The sequence below is a fragment of the Kogia breviceps genome, chromosome 2, assembly GCF_026419965.1.
Source record: "Kogia breviceps isolate mKogBre1 chromosome 2, mKogBre1 haplotype 1, whole genome shotgun sequence".
Classification (NCBI taxonomy): Eukaryota; Metazoa; Chordata; class Mammalia; order Artiodactyla; family Physeteridae; genus Kogia; species Kogia breviceps.
In genome coordinates this window covers 25,226,439-25,246,505 of record NC_081311.1, presented here as the reverse complement: position 1 = coordinate 25,246,505, position 20,067 = coordinate 25,226,439, and the positions used below count along the sequence as shown (strand labels likewise).

The window sequence follows — 20,067 nt, the reverse complement described above, 5'->3', positions numbered from 1 at the left end:
ATTTTCAGACTTGCTCTGGAACGTGTGGCCTGCTTCCCAGCACTCCAGAAACTGTGGCAAGTGAGGCTTACCTTTGTCTCCTTTTTCTCCCTTGTGTCCTCGAGGGCCGGGTGGCCCAGGCTGACCTGGTGGCCCAGCAGGGCCCCTCTCACCTAGGAGGACAGAAGGGAGCACGGCTAAGCGAGGCAGTGCAGGACCTGAAGGAGCCGCACATGTTCCCAGCACAGCGCTGGCAAGGGAGCTGCTTCCCACAAGAGGCAGTCGTTAACACGGGATCCTGGTGGCTGTCTCCTGCCACCACTTACCTTTGGGTCCAGGGATGCCCATCTCTCCCCTCTGCCCAGGGGGTCCTGGGATGGCTCCATAAGCTGCAAGGGGGAGAAACTGGCCTTAGACGAGAGCTCACCCTGGAGCTTGGGAAGTAAAGTGATTTGTTCAGACTAACACAGGCAGGTAGTGGTAGAGTTTGGACTTGTAAGAAGAAAACGGTTTAGAATTTATCCGATTTTCAGCATCTCAAGTGTTAACAAGGTTGTTGGGGAGACTGGTTTCTGTGGAGCAGACCACACGGCAAGTGAAGTGTTGGGAAAGTGATCGGGGGATGCCCTTACTTCTGAAAAAGTCCATGAGGTCCTCGGTCACGTTGCTGTAGGCGGAGAAGACCTTGCTGATGCCAGGGGGCCCCTGGGGCCCAGGCAGGCCTGGCGGGCCCCGCACGGTGTAGGCCATCCCTTGGAGCAGGCCCTGACCTGTAAACAGCAGAGTGTGGTGGGCACAGAGAGCAGGGCTCACCTGGCACCCGCTCCGCGGTGGGAGCACGGTGCCCTCTGACTACCTGGCTCCCATCCCAGTCACACTCTTCTATGCGGCAGCGAGGGAAGGGCCTCCTTAGTCTCCCCTGTTGACAGGCACGTCTCGCCTCCGTGGGCTTGTTTCACAGGCCTTTTACTGCGTAGCTGTGCTGGTGAGCCACCCGGGAAAGGGCTTCTTAGTCAACGACCTTCCCCCAGCCCCACCAGAAAACCTTCACAGTCATAGACTCTTCTGGGAAAGCAAAGGACAAAGACCCCAGCACCTCTGTTCCCTGCAGCATAGGTTCCAGTCCTGACTGGGCCCCTTGAACTAAGCTTGTCTTCAGTCCCTGCCCGTCTGATTGCAGAACTGCTGTCCTCCTGGATGTGGAGATGCTCACATGCTCCCGTAACCCTGCAGCGCTGAAGCCTATGTGTCCCCACTTACGCTGCAAGCTGTCAGACACCCGAACGGCCAGCTCGTTGTAATCCAGACCTCCAGCAAAGCCGGCCCCGAATCCACCGTCACCGCCGTACGTGCTGCGTTCTGCCCCTGCCCCATAACCTCGGCCCAGGCCCACATCCAGGCCAAAGGCTCCCCCTTCGCCCAGGGAGCCTCCGCTGGCTCCTCCTACGCCCATGGAGGAGCTGGAGGAAGAGGCCCGACTGAGAGAAGAGGAGCTGCTGCCCCGGCTGTAGGAGCTGTCCCCGGGGGGACCCCGGGGCCCGGGAGGACCCGGCGGGCCGACGATGAAGCCGCGCACGTCAGGACCTGTGGGGAAGAAGCGGCGTTAGTGGGGGCCAGGTCTGAGGGAGAGAGAGAAGTGGGGTTTGGGGGTGTCTCTCCCAGGGCCTCAACACCCCTGAGCAGGATGTGAACTCGCCCCGAGCCGGAGCGTGTGGGCTGGGAGGAAGCCGGGCTTCCTCCACCGACCAGGGCGGCTTATGTGCTTGGCCTCCAGTTCCCTTCAAGCCCCGGCTGGCTGCCCCTCTCACAGGGAGAAGTGTGGTCCGGGAGGGGATGGAGGAGGGAGAGTGACGTCAGGGACACCCACTTGTGAGGTAGCTGATCAGCTCACTCCGGAAGTTGTCGCTGTTTTCAGCTGCATATGTCACCAGAGCTCCTGAGACACCCGGGGGCCCTCGAGGGCCTGGGGGGCCAGGGGGGCCAGGAGGGCCTGGGATGGATGACAAGCCAGCAGCTGAGCAGGGGGCAAGAGAAAGAGAAAGATCAGGGATCCCCCGCCAGGACTGCGGAATGCCCAGCCTGGCCCCGTCTGGAAGGGGGCGGTGAGGGAGGCCTCTACGCGCGTCCCGTCCACCCCTGCAGTGACTGCTCCCCGTTGCCCTCCACCCCCAGTCCCGGGCCTCATTCAACCCCAATCATATCCCTTCCCCTCAGCCCTTCTGCCGCTGGGAGTTGGAGCTGCCAGCTGGGCACCTGGGCACCCGCTGGCCCCTGCGTTCTCTTGTGACTTGGACACATGGTGTCCCCCCACTTCTCCCCCTGCCAGGGCTGAAAGCACCTCAACGTCAAGTGTGTCCCCCTCCAGGGCCCCAAAGCCCGGCCCTGTACCCGCTCTAGGAGGACTGGTGCCTGAGCTGAGCCCTCCGTGGCGGCCCTGGCTCAGACCCGCGGGAGCCCTGGAGGTCAGGCTGCAGCCCTCGCCTGCCTCACTCCTTACTCTGCAGGTAGGACGAGAGGTCCTCCATGCTGATGCTGGACCACGCGCTGCCTGGGAGCCCTGGTGGCCCAGGGGGACCTGGGGGCCCAACAATGCCTCTGAATTCAGACCCTGAGACACCAAGGAAGAGCAAGGATCGGTCACAGCCTGGGCCAAGGAGCTCTGCCCTCCACCCCGAAGCACTCGATCAGATGGCCCTGCTCGGCCCTACCTTGGAGCAAGGAGAGGAGCTCCTCGTAGGATGTTCCTGGCAAGCCTGGGGGCCCTGGGGGGCCAGGAAGCCCAATGCTGACTCCGGAGCCTGCGGAGCAAATCCCAAGTTGCGATGGAAGCAGATCAGACAGGGAAGGGCAGATGGAAACACCGTGTCAGAGGGGAGGACAGACAAGCAACCTGAACGGAGTGGGGCCTGGGGCGGGGCGGGGCGGGGCGGGGCAGCGGAAGAGATCCGCAGAGAGTAACGCAGACGCGAGACCCTGGGTAACGGTACCGCGGAGGGGAGGCCCCAGGGCCGGGGAAGAGTGCGGGTCAGAAGTGCCCACAGCCCTCCTCCTGCTGGCTGTGTGGGGGTGTGCACGTGTGCGTGTGTGTGTAGAGAAGTGTGTGTGAGTCGTGTGCAGGACGGGGCCCGGGACACTCCTCCTGGCTTCCCTCGCCAAGCTCTTTGACCTGCTCTGGAGCCACAGGTTTGAACAGCTCTGAAGTGCCCCCCATCCCTCCGGGTTGGGTGCAGCCTGGCGGGAGAGGGCCAGGGGGCCATTTCCGGGATGTCCTGCACCCGCCCTCCTGCCCGCCCTGCCACGGAGGCGGACGCTCACTGGACATGTAGCTCAGGATGCGGCTGCTGAGCTCTGCGTAGTCCAAAGACTGGAGGGACCCATCTCCACTGGCTCCTGGTGGCCCTGGGGGACCCCGAGGGCCCATCAAGTACTGCCGTAGATACTGACGCACATCATCCCCTGAAAGGAGAGGAGGAGGCGCCAGTATGAACCACATGTCCAGCCTAACCTCCCCACAGACTGGCCAGAGTGAGTGTGAGCTGGGGGTTCTCAGACCCCCAGGCGGACATCAACAAGCTTCTGGTAGCTGAAGGGGCTCCTGCCCCGTTGCCTGGCCTTAGAGGGGAGAGCTGATGGATGCCCCCTTTCCAGCTGGCTGCTGGGAGCGAGGAGGGAGCGGCTCCTTGTCCCAAGGGACCATCAAGTGTGCCTGACAAGTGCAGCCAGGAGAGAGGGAAGGCACCCCACCCTCTGGCCCACCACAGCCGACTCACGCTGGAGTGCAGCCAGGATGTCTTCAGAAGAGACGGAGGTGGAAGACGTGCTGATGCTGTACCCCGAAGCTGTGGGGAAGGAAACCGGTTACCCGCTTAGCTGGTACTGAAGCAACGCGCTCATTACTCCAGAATCGCAAAGACCCGGCCAACCAGCTGTTTCCGTTTGGGGGAAATGAATGCATGGGGGTGTTAGCAGGCTATTTATAATTTCTTATTTCTATATTTCTTAATCTGAACAAACCTTTTTTGACGCTAGATTCAGTGGCCTGATTACCGTGAATTCAGCACTGAACATCACATTCAGAAAAAGGGCAAAGCAAACAGCAAATTAAGAGACGAGGCTCCAGGAATAACCGTGGACCCTGGGAGGAAGATGTCATTACAGGGGTGGGGAGAGGCTTACTCTGTAAGTAGCTCACGACGAGGCTGGCCAGCTCTGAGTAGTTGAAAGTCTCACCCGTGATGGTGGTGACAGGCCCGGGGGGACCAGGTGGGCCCGGGGGACCCTGAACTCCAGATAGATAAGACCTGATACTGTCACCTGCCAACAAAGAAATAAAGCAAAGTCAGGCTTGTCCCTGAGAGGGCGTGTCCTCCCCACAGAGGTGACCTGAAGTACTTGATGAAATGCACCCACCCATCCTGCACAGGGGCCAAGGCAGGGCCAGCAGGGAGCCTAGACTCCCCTTGCTATAGGTGGAGAAACTGAGGCAGACTGTGCTGGGCCAGGTGGATCTCCATGGCTGTGGACTAACAAGACTCCAGTCAGCCACCCATTTGACAAAGCTCTGATGCCCACATGTATGGAACTCACACCCTCACCTCCACAGAGAGCACACGGATGAGGTCGGGGGAGTGCACACCAGTGTGAAAGAGTGTGTGTGTGTGTGTGTGTGTGTGTGCGCGCACGTGCATGTGGGTGGATGAGCCTCTGCTGGGGTGAGGACAAGTCTATGTATCAATACATGGGCAGCTGTGAGAAGGTGGGTGTCCGGGAGCTCACAGACCTGCAGTGCTGGACACACACACACACACACACACACACACACACACACACACACACACACACACACACACACACACACACACACACACACACACACACACACACACACACACACACACACACACACACACACACACACACACACACACACACACACACACGCTGCCCCACTCAGAGACGCCGGGCACTCACTCTGCATGTAGTCGGAGATGTACTGCTGAATCTCCAGGCCGGAGCTGCTGATGGAGCCTGGGGGCCCGGGGGGCCCTGGTGGGCCTGGCGGGCCCTGCATGAACATGGTGCTAGATGCTGATCCCCCTGCAGGAGAGAAAGCCTCTGAGTTGGTCTCTCCACCCTAGGGTCCAACAAGGGAGCCCAGGCAATGCTTTTACAGTCTGAGGAGGGAGAGTCTTTCTCAGTAGGAGAACTAAGACAGTGGGAAAGAGCTCCTAGGAGCTCTCCCAGGCCGAGCCCTCCCTTTCCTTCGGCAACCTGCTCACCACCCACATGGCCTCCCTCGCCCCTGAACCCCTAGCTCCCAGGCTGTGTTCTCGCCATCATTCATCATCGGCGTTGCTAGTCATCTTTATCATGCAGGCATCCTTCCCTCCCACCCCCGCTAACTTGTAACCTCCTTAAAGGCAGTTCAGAGATCCCAGCACGTGGAGAAAGTATCTCATCAACACTGAATCATGAATAAGTGAATGAATTAGTTAATTAACATCCTCATTGCCATGATCAGCCTCGCTTGAAGAAGGAGAGAAGAGCTTTGGGCACCTTTGGTTCTTACCTCGAGAGGGCCCACTGGGAATGCCGGGAGCCCCTGGGACTCCGGGATCACCTGGAATCCAAAACAAGCAGCTCTGTTTGCATCACCTCTTCCAGGAAGTCTCCCCTGGTTCCTCAAGTTCAACCACACTGTCAGCTGTGGCTCAACAACTGTCCCATGTTTCTCAGTCTCATTTCTGCAACGGTGTCACAGCTTCCCTGGACAGAGACTGTCACCCTACACCAGTCCCTTCCTCCCTCCAGGCTCTCCTCTCTTCAGCCTCTTCTTCCTCCCAAGGCTGTAGCATCAGCAAGTACTCGCTGCCCTCTATTCGGGCTCTGGGAGCCAGCTTTGCTCCCACTCCTCCCCGTCTTCACTGACCTCTGTCACCCTTGGGTCCCTGAGGGCCAGGCGGTCCTGGCGGTCCTTGTAGGTTGAGTCCGAGAGAACTGGAGCCTGGAGGCCAACAACACAGTGCAGTCAGCCAGGTGGGGACAGGCTCCGGCAGAGGCGGCAGCGGGGGGCTCAGCACTTACCTGAGGCTGAGAATCCTGGGGGGCCTCGCTCGCCTGAGGGACACAGCAGAGGGGACAGTCAGCTGTGCCGGCCTCCCTCTCCCCGTGCCCCAGCCCAAGACACCACCTCCCTCCCGAGGGTCCCCAAGATTCATGATGGCTGGGGCAGCACCAGCCCTCGGGTAGTATCTAGAGCTGCCGCACAATCACACGCACACACGCACACACACACAGGCACGCACGCACGTTCTCAACCAACAGAGACACACTCTGATCTACCCTCATCTGGACCAAACTCAAGAAGCTCAGGGATCTTGGAAGGTCAGCCTTTGCCACTCCCACTCCTACCCCAGGTTTGCTTGATGCCAGTTCTACTGTACCTTGGTGTCCTCGGGGGCCTGGGGCACCTGGAGGAGAAGACAGTCGCAAGACATGTCCCACCCAGATGCTGTGACTTCAAGGGGCCCATGGGGAAGGGGTCGGGGCTCCAGGGCCAGGGCAGACTCGGGGCTTAGGGTTCCTCATGGCTCTCCTCCCATCAGGACAAGGCAGAGGTGGATATTCTTTGCAGAGCTTCTGACCACCCCCCACCCCCTGCTGCAGGCTGCTGAGCTGCTAATGGGATAGGGCAGGAGGATGAAGGCCCGCTCGTCCAGCCTCATCCGAACTCTCCCGGCCACCAGCTGGGTCAGCAGGGGTACACACAGGCTCCTGCGCACCCTAAGACACTGTACTCACCTTGCTCTCCCTTGGGGCCTGTGGGGCCAGGTGGGCCTGGCAAGCCTTCCCCTAGATAAGAGAGCACCCAAGACCTATCAATGCCAAGAGGTGGGCCAGGAACACTCTGCCCAGAAGCAGAAGTGACAGAGAAGCTCTTTCCTCAGAGCCGGCCCAGAAGAAGCCTGGGCTCTGGGACCCATCGCCTCTCACCTCCCACTACCCAGCTCTCACCTGCTGGGCCTTGGGGTCCTGGGGTGGGTGGTCCTGTAGAAGAGGGTGAGGAAGAGGCAATGCTGAACCCAGGATCTTGGCTTCCTCACTAAGTGCCTTGAGCCCCCTGCCCCCCAAATTCCCCACCTTCCAGAGATCCCTGAGGTGCTCACCTGGTGGCCCAGGTGGGCCTGGGGGACCTCGTAAGTCAAGACCCTCTGTGGAAAGGAGAAACCAGAAATGAGCAAAAGCTGTCATGAGGCTGCTCTCCGCCAGCCTCAGCCCTCAGCAGGATCCTCGGCACCGGGGCTCACACCCACACGCCAGGCCATGGGTCATGGGTCGTGGTACAGGGCCCTCCAAGACCCGCCCCTGCTAGAGGTGCCTTGTGCTCAGAGGCAGGCCGGGGCTGAGCCGAGCTTCCTGGTGGCTGATGGGGGTGGGCAGTGATGATTAAGGGCATGGCTTCGGTGCCAGACAACCTGAGTTCAAATCCTGCCTCATCACTGCCGGCTTGCGGGCAAGGTCTTGACCTTTCAGCCTCAGCTTCATCCACTGGTAAACCAGAGGCCCAAGATCTACATCACAAGGCCTTGTGCAGACTCAGTGGGATGACAAGGAACAGCGCCAGGCACATGGTGACTGTTAGACCAGGGCTGGCGTTGTCTTTGCTGTTCAAGTGTCCAGGTGCCCAGGTGGGAGGCCCAGCGGCATCTCTGCCTGGGTTCTTTAAAGGGCTCTGGGAGCCGGAGGACCCAGGAGTCAGCGCTCCCAGGCCGGGCCTGTGGCTGAGAACACAGGGACCCTCGTCGTTTTTCATGGTGTGGGGGATTCAGGACTCCTCCAGTCGCACTCACAGGGCTGGGTTCAGAGGCCCCATGTGACCCTCGTCCTCCTGAAATCCGGAGAGCCTCTCTGACAGCTGTGCCATCCCCTGTGACTCATCCTCCACAGCTGATAAAACCCCTGCTGTTCCTTCTCAGCGAGCACTGCGTTTCAGAGGAACTGGCCATCCTTACATTGGGGCTCACGATGACTCACTGGTGCAGCTGCCGCAGGCCCCAGTGCATGGCCACCTCTCCCGCTCCCACCCCTGTGTCACCTGTCCCAGAGAACACGGTGGCACTCACGGGCGGAGAGGACCTCAAAGATGGAGCTGCTGCTGCCCATGAACGATTCACCAGGAAGTCCTGGCTCCCCTCGCGGGCCTGTGGGGAGGACACAGAGTTGGGGGACACAGCCTGCAGCTGTCAGTGCTTTCCCTCTGGAGCTGCCCAGGTGCTCGGGGTGGGGCAGGGCCAAGCGGAGCTGACTGACTGTGGGCGGGGCTGAGCTGACTGTGGGCGAGGCCAGAGTGTTGGCTGGGAGCGAGACACCCCGGGAGGAACTGGAGTCCGTTTTTTGGTATTTGGATAAGTTGCTGGACAGTGACACGAGTCTCAGGATCTGGTCACCAGAGGCCTGAGGCCTGTGAAGATAGCTGAGCTTGATCCTGACCCAAGAGCCTCAATCTCCCTTTCGGGAGGACCCCTACCTTCTCAGAAACATGGAAGAAGGTGGGAGGAGGTGTCTCCTCTGGCTGCTGAGGCCTTGCCGGGGCCTTGGAGAAGAGCCCGGTGGCCCCTCACCTCCCTTCCCAACATGCACATCTCCAACTTAAAGATGGGGCGCAGGGCCACCCCAGGAAGGAAGCTCTCTGCAGCCTACCGTCATGCGTTCTTTCAGGGTGTGACATACCTTGCTGTCCTGGGAGACCAGCTGGGCCAATGGGGCCTGGAAATGGGGTTGGGGAAGAAAAGGTTTTATCAGACCTCTAGGGGCAGAGTTCTAGAAAGAACTGAAGAAAAGGCAGATGCCTGGGTACATAAGTACCTTCCTCACAAGGCATGGAACAGTGGCCCAAAGTGGTCACCTTGCTTATTTGAAAGCAATAAGCAGTTTGAGACCAGCCCTGTGGTCCATTCCAGTGAGAATTCCTCTGCCAGGCACTGGGGCCCCTGGGATGGGCAGGACTGCCCTCTCTGACGCTGTCCTGCGATGGTTAGGGACTTCGAAACACCCCCAGTGTCCCCACTCTCACTGGAGTTTATCAGGAGGGAAGGCCGATCCATACTTGCATTGGTCATATTAAATAATGTATTTCATTTACACACAAACATGTTAAATAATTAAAAAATAGATATAAAAAAACAGGCATTTTGGATAAATAGAAAAAAGTATCACCCACAATTTTTTTTTAACTTACAGGCATTTTGTTGTATTTCCTTCCAGCATTTTTTAATCTTATATAAATATAGTTGCAACTTCAGAGCACACATTATCGAGTATTCTGCTCTTTTATTTTCAAAAAAATTTTTTATTGGAGTATAGCTGATTTACAACGTTGTGTTATCTGCCCTTGTACATAACACTGTTATCTGCTAACAACTTGAAGTCTTCATATTTTGTAACCATCTCATTATTGTTGGACAATTTGGGGATATTTGCTTCCAATAGATTCCTAGCACTTTTGTTGCTCTTGATGCATATTATCAAGTTGTTTTCCGAGAGGAAACAATTTGAGGACTGACTCTGACAAGTCAAATACTGGTTCTGGAGGCAGAAGACCTGGTCCAAACCCTGACTCTGCTATTTCTTATCTGTGTGACCTTAGGAGTGTCATTTACCTGCTCGAGCCTCCAGTGGTACTACGGGGACCGAGTGAAGCAATGTCATGCAGGGCTTGGGATACTTGCTGGGGAGTGATCAGGGCTCACCAGGCTATCTGGGAGGGGCTTTCTCAGCCCCTTCCTACTCTTCCCCGGGTTCTGGCCCGGGTTTCAGGATTTGAGCGAATACTGCTATAGTCAAATGCAACCAAGGCCTGATGCTGATCTGGGGCAAAGCAAGAAAACAGACTGACCTGAGGCACCTGGAGGTCCTGGAGGTCCCATCGCTCCAGGAGGTCCCGGGGGACCTGGGACAGTGAGAGTCGATGATCCCTCTGAAAACAGAAGGCACGTTGAACGCTGACCCCCACTCTCCTCGCTCAGAGGGGACCCAGGCCAGGCTGTGAGCGAGGTCTGGCCAGTATTACGTCTGAAATCCCCCGACCCTCCTCACTTCTGACTGGAAGAGCTCAGCACTGCACCTTGCCCAAAGCACCGAGCCTGCGGACTTGGAGGGTGCTGAGGCAGAGCCAGGGCAGACGCCCAGTGCACAGTGCAGGGCCTGCCTACCTGAAGTCACGATCCTGCCTGGAGCTCCTGGTTCACCTGGGAGGGGAGGAAAAGGAGAGTGGTTATTCCCAGGATCAATTAGTGGCTCAATGAATCATTTTCAAGGCTTCTGATTGCATTTGAGACCCACTCCTGGGCTTCTAACCCTCAGGCTAAAGGCATTTTAATGAACTGAAGGGGAGCATACAGGATGCAGTAAGCACCAGTCTCTGCACTGGAGACCCTGGAGGCTCGAGCATCAATCTTCTTGGCCCACGTTAGCTTTTGGAAGAAGCTGGGACTCTGCGAAGGGGTTTCATTTGTGGATGTTGGAGAGTTTGCCTTTTGGTGAGGCCAGAATGAGCTGACTCGGGAGTCGTTCCCTCTTCCCACACTCTATCTTCTTCCACACTGGGCATTGCAGGCTCTTACTAGGAATTGCTTTAGGTGGGAAAAGCACTGAGAGGTCAAAGAGCAGAGGCAGTGAACCTGCGGGGTAGAGCCTGGTTCCCAGTGCACCTCAGGTGCTAATTCCCTGGGACAGTAGTAGGGTCTGCACAGAGTCAAGAGGGGGTTCTGTGGTCTGGGAAACTCCAAGTTACGTAAAGTTTAACAGATCTCTTCTCTGCCTTGTGTCTTAGAGGGTTGAAAATGCAAATGTGCATGGAGGACTTCCAAGAAGGGAACGTCAGATTCACACTTTCCCAAGGCTGTCACGATGGAAATCCACACTCTGAAGAACCAAGTGAGTGAAGTAGAGGATGAAAAAACCCTTGACTGGAGATTCTTCTGGGACTTTTTTGTCATTTCCCAAGGCCTGTGGGCAATTCAGTCATCCACACACTGAGGGGTGATATTGATTTCCCCCTTTGGGGAAGTAGAGGGGTGGGCTCTGTTTGCAATCTGCCAGCCCCTCAAGGTCAAGGCCAAGAGAAAGCACTTGACTTTTTGTTGGAACACGATCCAGTATCAGGTAAAATGTCCACCTCTTGTGCACACTGGATAGAAAGTCACAGGGGCTGGAGAAGGGCAGGGTGTCTCTCCTCGAGAATCCCCAAGCCTCTGATCTCTTACTAAAGATGCCATCAATCCATGAGGATATCTGTGGACCCAGAGACATGTCTGCTTGGGATGTACTTGAAAGAACTCCTTGGCCCAACCCGTTGTTAGCCATAGTTTCTGGAAAGCAGGTCCCCCCCAAGGTGACAGTGACAGAGGGCAGCTCCACCGAACGTCAGGGTTCAGGAACGTGGGGTCACAGGGACAGAAGAAGAAGGACCGTCCCTGAGCAGCCCCTTTCCTGGACTGGCACAGGGTTGGGGTCTGATGGCCCAGAACCAGATGCGAGTGTCGTGCTACATGTAAGGGTCCAAGTCCTGAGGACGCCCCTCTGAGAACTCTGACTTGGCCCTCTTAGTAACATCTGAGTGGCTCCTCACCGCCTGCATCAAAGCCCCTCTCAGAAAGGGGGTGGCAGTGTCGCTGTTACACTGAGGCCTCTGTGGACCATAAAACTTGTCCCAGGGAAGAGGCACATCATGGGGGCGGCCACGCCTAAGTGAGGGGACAGAGCACCCCTGGGGGGCATTAGAGAGTCAGCGGTGGGGACAGGACCCTTGCAGATCCTCCTCCATCGAGGGCTTGGAGACAGCCAGGCACCAAAGCGAGGCTCTGGATTGTGGGGGGAAGGGTGGGGCTTGAGGACTCAGGGCTTAATTGGTCAGAAGGATCCCCGGCTCCCCAGCCTCACAGCCTTCCACTGAAGCCACTAGATGCCACTATTGATCCAGGCTCTGGCCACAGAGGGAGCTCCCTCCTGCCAAAATGACCAGTGACTGTCTAATTTGGAAAATCACTTACCTTTAGCCCCTGGTCGGCCGGGGGTACCAGGAAGTCCTGATGTGATTGAAAACAAGTCAGTCAGGATGATTAAGGGCCAGCAATTCCAGACCCCCTGTGGTCGTACCTGGCACTCTGTCACTGGCAAGGCCACAATTGCTGACTGAAACCTGCAGACCCACCTGGCTCAACCTTCTGCCTTAGCCCAGCTCCCTTGAGGGAGCCTCTTGCTCTGAGCCCTTCTCCCTCTCTAGGAAATAGAGCAACAGCTGGGCTGGAGGCAGAGGCTCACAGGCCCAGCTTTGGGGGATGTCAGTCCCTCTGGGTGACGAGCCCCCTGCAGCCTGCAAAGCGGCCATTGTAACCCACCGGCCCTGCAGCCTGGGGGAGTAGGGGCTGGGCTTCCTGTATCTGATGCAACACCCCCTCTTGCTTTTGTCCACAACTCCACCAGGGAGCATTTGAAAGATATCCCTGTGTGTTCAACTGTTCGGAGGAGATGATGTTTGATTTTATTTTACATCTTTGCCTAATTTCCTTTAGGAGTTGGGGCTGGTGTGGTGACACCTTCTCAATTCCAAGTGGGCTCACACTGTCCAACTATCAGACAGGCTTTGACACTGGGGCTGTCCCAGGGAGGCTGGGCCCTTCTGCATGAGATGAGCGCCCACTCCCTACCGTGCCATGCCACAGGGGATGTGGGCCTCTGTGGGGCTAATGGGACTCCTGGGCCTGAAGCCTCCTCTTGGGGGTCCCTGCACCAAAGGGGACCAGGCTCAGGCAGACAGAATTCACGCGTGATCTAACCTCATCTCTCCTAGAATGGCTTTCTAGATTGTTCTGTGCCTATTTTTCCTTCCGAAGGTGTTTCTCAAGACTCACATTAAAATGACCTGAACCCATTTTTGCTGGGGGAGTGCGGGAAGGAGAGGAAACACTAAGGTGACTGGAGAAGCATCTGCCCAATGCTGGGAGTGGGAGGCTTGGCAGTGGCATTTGAAGTGGCAGTGACCCGATGACTCACCCTGAGGTCCTTGGGGTCCGGTGAGACCTATGGAGAGTAGAAGACGTGAGAGGAGAGTTGAAGGGCGGAGGAGCCGACCCCTCAGCAGCAGGAGCGAGCGGAAGGGATTGGTGGGTGCAGGAGGACGAACCCCGTGTCTGGGGCAGCCGGACTCCAGGGTCCTCGCAGCCCTGGATGAGAGCAGTTTTCTGACTCACTGCTCCATCAGGGGATGGTTCTCAGCCCATCTGGGGTCAAGAACCTTTGGTGTCTGAGAGCTACAAACCCAAAAAGTTCATACACTCACTGACCCTTAAAGCTGCCCCCAGGCTCCCTCCTGGGTGCTCTCCATCTGTGCACCCACCAAAGGAGCCCAGAGGCCCCCTGTTCCTCATCGGCCCCTGAGGATTGCCACCTTGTCCTCCCGGCTTTCTTGGCTTGTTTTGATTCGTTCCTCCTGCAGCCCTGAGGATCTTGCTCCTGCTGGGCCTTTGGTGGAGACCCGAACAACGGCTTATCTCCCCAGACTGGTGGCTATTGGCGAGGGTCCAGGTACAGTCCAAGGGGGTCCACAGGGGAAGGGCTCAGAGGACCCAGACACTGAGGTGGTGATAAACTGCCATTTTTAAGAGACTCCTTGCCCCTTTCTAGAACTCCTTGCTTTCAGTGTTGATCTCTCTTTTCCAAGTTGCCAGACTTGGTGACTCAGGTGTCAGGACTCATAGCCGCTGTGCCCGGCTCAAGCCAGCAGTTGTGGCACTTTCCTAACGAGCTGCTAGAGGAAAATGGATTAAGGAAGGTACGTGTACACACACACACACACACACACACACACACACACACACACACACACACGGCCAGCTCCCGATTCCCACTCCGTTACCTGGCTTTCCTGGGTCTCCAGAAGGTCCTGGTAAGCCCCGGATTCCGGGCATCCCTGGAAGACCTTGTTCCCCTAGAGGAAGCATGACCAACGTGGAAACGTTTTCCTTTTAGGCAAGCTGACCAGCCAACGCATCGGAGGCAATGGTCTCTTGGGGTTTTACTGAGTAACTTGCTGGCAGGTGGAAGGGAGGAGGGGGATGAGACCAGGGACCTTGCACACCCCCCTGTGATGTATGCCCTCGGCCTTGTGATCGGGGGCTGGGGGCTGCGCCCTGGGACGTGGGTGGCGGGGGAGTGAGGAGAGCAGCTGAGTGACCAACCTCTTGGGCCTTGGTGTCCGTCGGGGCCAGCTTGTCCTAGGAAAGCAGATCCAAGCTCATCAGTGACTCTGCGAGCTACTCTGGGACTCCCTCCCTCCACTGCCGTACAGCCTCACAAGCTGTCTCCTAGGTGGGGCGCCCGTGCATCCCCTCCTGCAGCCATCAGACGTGGAAGAAGCCCTGTCCTTGTCACTCCTGCAGGGTGCAGCTTTCCCCCTGCCCTCTCCTCCTAAACCAGTAATGCCTCTTCTCCTGCGGAGAACTGGTTCCATGGCCCCCACTGCATCTCCCGTATTGATGGCACAGGACTCGCACACACCAGATGCTCAATACACGTCGGCCTCATTTGGTCCAGGTCCTGGAGGTCAAGATTCTCCAAGATCTTGTCTCCTCTGCTGTAGGCATTATCCTAACCTCCGTCCAAAGTGATGTCCTTCTGGGACCAGCTCTTCCCACCTGTTCTTTCCCACCTCTTTGTCTTTCCTCACTCGTGTCTCTGCATTGCATTTTCTAAATTGATGTGATTAAGATCTTCTTCACTTTTTAGAACCATCTGAAAAGGTACCTCCTTCATCCTTCTGATTGGAAGAAACTTCTCTCTCTACTGTTTCCGCATAGCACCCTGTACCTTTCATGGACCTTGTCATCTCACACAAGCTTTATCTCCCCTCGAGGGAGGTAAAGCATCCTACTCGCCCAGCACAGCATCCTGCACACCATCAGCGCTTCCTAACACTTTGTTAATGAATGAGATCATGAATGCACCACGTCTTCATTGGTGGGGCTTAGACCCTTCTGGGACGTGGTGTCAAATGCCTGGCCCCGTGGGGGGTCTTTAGCCAGCTTCCTTGTCCTGGCTGACAGGTCCCTCAGTAAGGGTCAGCCAAAGGGCTGATCCCTGGAGTATCAGGGCTGTGCCTGGAATTCTGCGGGTTCCAAAGAACCTCAGCCCTCGTTTGTCCTCCCCAAGGGCCTGAGGGTCTTAGAGGAAGGAACCGGGGGCAGATGGACCATGTCCTGCCAAGCCCCTCCAGAGCAGTAAGAAACCGTTAGAGACAGCGGCAGCTCTCTGAGCCCCAAGAGGGATGCCCAGATCCAGGAACAGCGTGTAAATGGAGCCTCTACCAGGGGTGTGTAGATTAGAGAATGGGAGATGAAGCTCTAGGAGAATCTCAACTCTAGGGCCATGAGGATGTCTGCGGTGCGGCAGACCCACGGTGTTTGCTGCTGTGAGACACTCACCCGTTGCTCCTTTAGGCCCGGGCTCGCCCACAGCACCAGGTAAACCTTTCAAGCCGGGCTCGCCTGCAAGGAAATGGACTAGGTGTTTGGAGGAGCTTGATAGTGGTAGAACACTCTACCCTCCCAGCCACCCCCAAGGCTGCCACCTCCCCAACCAGAGGAGCTCGGTGTGCCAACCAGAGGCTGGGGACACAGCGTCAGCTGTGATTCTGAAGTCAGGCCTCCCAGCCCGGCAGCAGGCACGGACTGGCCCAGAGACCACGCCTGGTCTGAAGGGGCCTGTGCGTGAGTCTTATTTCCTTGGCAACGAAAAGCTGCCCCTTGTAGCCAAAGCACTAGTACTGTTAGAAGTACTAGTTAATCCTTTTTAATCATGCAAGTTGGCAGGAGGTAAGTAGATACAAGTAGTGCAAACTTTCTGCCACTTAGGGAAGAGCTTAATTTTCCCAGCTCAATTCTTCAAAAGAATTAGAGATAATCATTAACTCCCTTTTCTGCCCCAAACATTTACTGTCTGGACCATACATGTTGATGCTGGCTTATACTCCACTCAGTGCTTTATTTTATCTTGTCCTGCTTTTTTCTAGGTTGCAAGTCCCCTGAAGGTTTTAGACAGAGATTCTGTCTCCTACTTCTGTATTTTTTCCCCCCATCTCCAGTACCCAGTGGATTTACAAAAGGTCTTTAGTGGATCACAGTAGATTCCTGTGTGGGACTGACCTGTGAGGCCTCGGGGTCCTTTCTCACCCTGGTCACCTAAAATAAAAATGGGACAGGGGTGGGGGGTGGAGGAAGCAAGCGTCAGTCAGGAGCAAGGAAAAGAATCTCACCCAGTAAGAGGGACCCCCGGCTGCAGAACGGTTCCCACTGTACCTGTAAGCTGCTGTCAGCTGAATGTTGGCAAGAACTCAGCATTCACAAAGCCCAAAAGGCACACTAGATAGACCTCTTCTGGGTCAGGGCCCACCCACAAACTGACCCAGGCCCTGCTGTCACACCAGTGGGTGCTGGGGGACCGGACTAGAGGGGAGAAGCCTCAGTGCTGCATCCATGCCACCCCGAGGGCCACCCAATCACAGCGTTGTGTGCTGGTGCTGTTTCTCCTCTTTGCGCCTCAGTTTTCCTGAGAGGTTCGACTAGAATCTCAGATCCCTCCCAGCCCCAGGGTCCAGGAGCCAAGTCATATGGGGTTTTGGACGCCGGGGCAGGGGCCACATCTGGGCTCCCAGGAGTCGGCAGGCTGTGGTGTTGTCCGAGCAGCAGCCAGCAGGAGAGGCATACCTTTGGGTCCTGGTGGCCCCATAGGTCCTTTGTCACCTGAAAAGGAAATGGACACCTTAGTGTAAAGAGCCTTGGTAGGGACGACCAACAAGGGGCAGAGTCTGTGTCTGAAGACAGGCTGCCCCGCAGTCCTGACTGCCCCTTCCCCTCATGCACCTGTCGGCCTGCACAGGCCGTTGGCATGTCCACCAGACCCTGTCCCCCCAGACCTCCTCCTTTTTTTTTGGCCGTACCACGCAGCATGCGGGATCTTAGTTCCCTAACCAGGGTTTGAACCCGTGCCCCCTGCGTTGGAAGCATGGAGTCTTAACCACTGGACCTCCAGGGAAGGTCCCCAGACCTTCTTAAGTGAGTGGTATCTGCAAGGTGATGTCCTCTCCCTCTAACCCCTTCCCCCAGCTTACCTTTGATGCCAGGGAGTCCCACTTCACCTCGGAGCCCTTGGCGACCTACAGAGCCTGCACACAGAGGAAACCACATGGGTGGGTGAGTGTCCCCAGCTTTGGAAGGGACGGACATGCACACTGCACACATACACACAACACGTACACACACCTACTTGGCACACAAATGTACACACACACATAGGCACACACACTCCCTGGAGTAAAAGTCAAGGGCTGCTGTTCACAGACTCCACCCCATGTCCCTGCTACATCGTCCTGGTCCAGGTTCCTTGTCGCTGAGATTACCAGGCCCGGAGATGAGGACCCCTCCTGGGACCCTGGCAGAGACGTTGGCCTGCATCACAGAGTGGGCTGCAGCTCAAGACTCTCAGGACAGCGGGACAAGCTCTGGCCCACAGGGGATCAGGTGAGGCGGGCGCTTTGCTCAGATCAAGGCAGGCTGGGAGCTGCCTGCTGCTGAAGCTGCTGGAGGGCCTCGTGCCCCAAGTCAGGTCAGAACAGATCTCAGGGGACCCATCGGTACCAGCCTCAGCCGCAGGGGACACTCGTGCAGATGTGAGTTTTGTGTCTCTTAGCTGCTCTTTATAACTGCTTCTTTTGCTTTAAAAATGTTTGTTTCTCCATTTAACGTCCCTCTCTTTGCCCCAGAAATAGCGTCTATTTATGAGAAGAAGGCTACTGACCTGGGGGACCCTGTGGGCCAGGAAAACCGCTAGAACCTGCAGAGGACAACACGACAATGACAATCAGATGGGTCGGGTTCAGGCCAGGTACGCTGACCCCCTGGTGAGTGTCAGGTGGAAGGGGTGGGGTGCGCCCCCAGGTGAGAGCTGTGTGTGGGCACCAGGACCCCAGAGCCAGTGGGTCCAGGAGTGACCCCAGTGCAAAGTCCTCCATAGGGAAGAAGCTGTAGCTCCTGGGATCAAGAGACCCTTTGCTTCTTCCTGGTCAAACATTTGAGCTGGGGTCGGGGCAGGGGCAGGGAGGAGAGTGGACCAGATGGGCATCGCACTGTGAGAAGGCCCCATTCGCCTGGCTTGTCCAGACATATTGCTCTCAAACGTTTGCATCTCAGCCCTAGCCAGCAAGGAAATTGTCTGACTTCTCATTTCCAGATCCATCCCCCCACTTAGGGGCCACATAACAGGGCCATCAAAGAGAGATGGAAACTGACTCCCAAATCCACCACAGAGCCAAAAATACAGGCCTGATCCTGATGCCCAGGGACTTCTTTGTGGGGGGACCCTCTGTGGGCCCATCGACCCCGCACAGGCCTGGTACCATAGGTTAGGACCATCTGGGATCCCAGCACCTGGATCTCTGAGATCCATCCTGGTTGTGGCAAACTTGGGTACCGTCTGGGTACCTGACTTACCTTTGGGACCCACAGAACCTGGGACACCAGGTGGGCCTTGAATGCCTGGTTGACCAGCATCCCCTGGGGAGAAATAAGCACTTTGAGAGGGTACCCCCAGTTTGGTTGCCCACCCAGCCCAGTGGTGTCATTTGCAGGGTGGAGGGAACACTTCCCACCCTGCCAGTGGTCTCTGATCCACTGGGGCCTCCATGAGGCCAAGAATCAGCAAAACACCTTCAGTTTCTACCTCCAGAGTCTTTATATTCCATGAAATCTGGCACTCAGCAGGTGCTCAATAAATATTTGTTGCCTTATTGAACAATATTTTTAAGAGAGAGTGAAGCTAAAAATAAAGCTTCTTGCTCACAATCTTTTGGCCTTGAGAGGATTTCTGGTGTCTGTGCTTCATTTCCCCTGATGAAGCAGGCTCACGGTTAAGTATCTAATGCAACATCTTCCCAGCTCCCTCCAGGGCTGGACTTGTGTCTGAAGCTTTCCCCGCCTCCTTCCAGCTACAAGAGGCTCCAGGGCAGGCACCCCACCCTGCCTTCCAGGCCCTGCCCTGAGCTCTCCACCTCAGCCCTGACTCATCCCCACCCCCTCTCGGGAAGATCATTTCTCCCTGTGGCCACGTTCTGTGGACTCAGACTGCAGGGGTCTTAGCCCCAGGCTTGAACGCACAGCACAGCCCACGCCCCCTCATTAGACCACAGTCACTGCAGGGCCCAGCACAGCCCCTGGCTCAAGGCAGGTGCTCAGCTAATGCTAGTAAAAGACAGAGGGAGGGAGAACGATGTAAGAAGGAAGTGTGGACGCAGCTAACCCTCCTCCTGGTGAAGGAATCACCTCTTACCTCTGTCTCCTTTCTCTCCAAACCCAGGAGGCCCTGGTTCACCACGAGGTCCCATGGGGCCTTCTCGCCCTCTCTGGCCCATGGGTCCCTCCATGCCAGGCTCTCCTAAAGACAGGAATGTCCATCTCAGTTAGGGTCGTGAAGGACGCCACAGGCAGCACCTCGCTTGTGGGGACACCTGCCTGGAGCGTCCACACCCAACTCCCTACCTCTCTCTCTCCCCTGTAGCCCAGACTCAAAGCAGAAGCCAGAGAGTTTGAAAATGCAGGTGGATCGTGTCCCATTTCTGCCCCAACCTGAAAATGGCTTCTCTACTCACTGGGAGTAGAAGCTGAACTCTCACAAGGCCCCCAGGGCCCCTCCCTCTCGACTCTCTGCCTTCCTAGTGGGCTCCAGCACCCGCTCCCATTCCTCCTGCTCCTCCCCAAGTCCTGGACCCACGGGCACGTGCTTGCCTCAGGGCACGTAGCTGCTCCTCTGCCTAGAAGGTTCCCCCAGATCTCCTCAGGCCTGGCTCTCTCCCCGCCTTCACATCTTTGCTCAGATGGCACCTTCTCGGCAAGGCCTTCCCTGCTGGCCCTATTTTCAATTACCCCTCAGCCTTCCCAAGGCTCCACTGGGCTCTGTGTTCCCATTTCACGAGCCACTTCCTCCCTCTATGTGCTTCACTTATTTCTCATGTCTATTGTTTATCTCCACCCAAAAGTAGGC

The 20,067-nt window shown here is 56.8% G+C and overlaps 1 protein-coding gene across 1 annotated transcript in view; it reads right to left on the bottom strand.

Annotated features, from left to right (window-relative positions):
* Positions 1–20,067, bottom strand: part of COL17A1 (collagen type XVII alpha 1 chain) — a 41,651-nt gene that overhangs the window by 346 nt on the left and 21,238 nt on the right. Inside the window, exons 22-52 of the mRNA XM_067022752.1 lie at positions 19,357–19,461; positions 18,522–18,584; positions 17,830–17,865; positions 17,144–17,197; positions 16,740–16,775; positions 16,179–16,214; positions 15,459–15,521; positions 14,217–14,252; positions 13,895–13,966; positions 13,033–13,059; positions 12,030–12,065; positions 10,191–10,226; positions 9,875–9,955; positions 8,710–8,745; positions 6,994–7,190; positions 6,781–6,886; positions 6,423–6,449; positions 6,064–6,096; positions 5,909–5,983; positions 5,549–5,599; positions 4,951–5,076; positions 4,156–4,293; positions 3,750–3,818; positions 3,295–3,435; positions 2,688–2,777; positions 2,477–2,587; positions 1,847–1,993; positions 1,240–1,563; positions 612–749; positions 306–368; positions 72–152 (exon numbers count right to left, since the gene is read on the bottom strand). Of these exons, the coding sequence (XP_066878853.1) occupies positions 72–152; positions 306–368; positions 612–749; positions 1,240–1,563; positions 1,847–1,993; positions 2,477–2,587; positions 2,688–2,777; positions 3,295–3,435; positions 3,750–3,818; positions 4,156–4,293; positions 4,951–5,076; positions 5,549–5,599; positions 5,909–5,983; positions 6,064–6,096; positions 6,423–6,449; positions 6,781–6,886; positions 6,994–7,190; positions 8,710–8,745; positions 9,875–9,955; positions 10,191–10,226; positions 12,030–12,065; positions 13,033–13,059; positions 13,895–13,966; positions 14,217–14,252; positions 15,459–15,521; positions 16,179–16,214; positions 16,740–16,775; positions 17,144–17,197; positions 17,830–17,865; positions 18,522–18,584; positions 19,357–19,461 (2,634 nt within the window). The remainder of the gene's footprint in view (positions 1–71; positions 153–305; positions 369–611; positions 750–1,239; positions 1,564–1,846; positions 1,994–2,476; positions 2,588–2,687; positions 2,778–3,294; positions 3,436–3,749; positions 3,819–4,155; positions 4,294–4,950; positions 5,077–5,548; positions 5,600–5,908; positions 5,984–6,063; positions 6,097–6,422; positions 6,450–6,780; positions 6,887–6,993; positions 7,191–8,709; positions 8,746–9,874; positions 9,956–10,190; positions 10,227–12,029; positions 12,066–13,032; positions 13,060–13,894; positions 13,967–14,216; positions 14,253–15,458; positions 15,522–16,178; positions 16,215–16,739; positions 16,776–17,143; positions 17,198–17,829; positions 17,866–18,521; positions 18,585–19,356; positions 19,462–20,067) is intronic.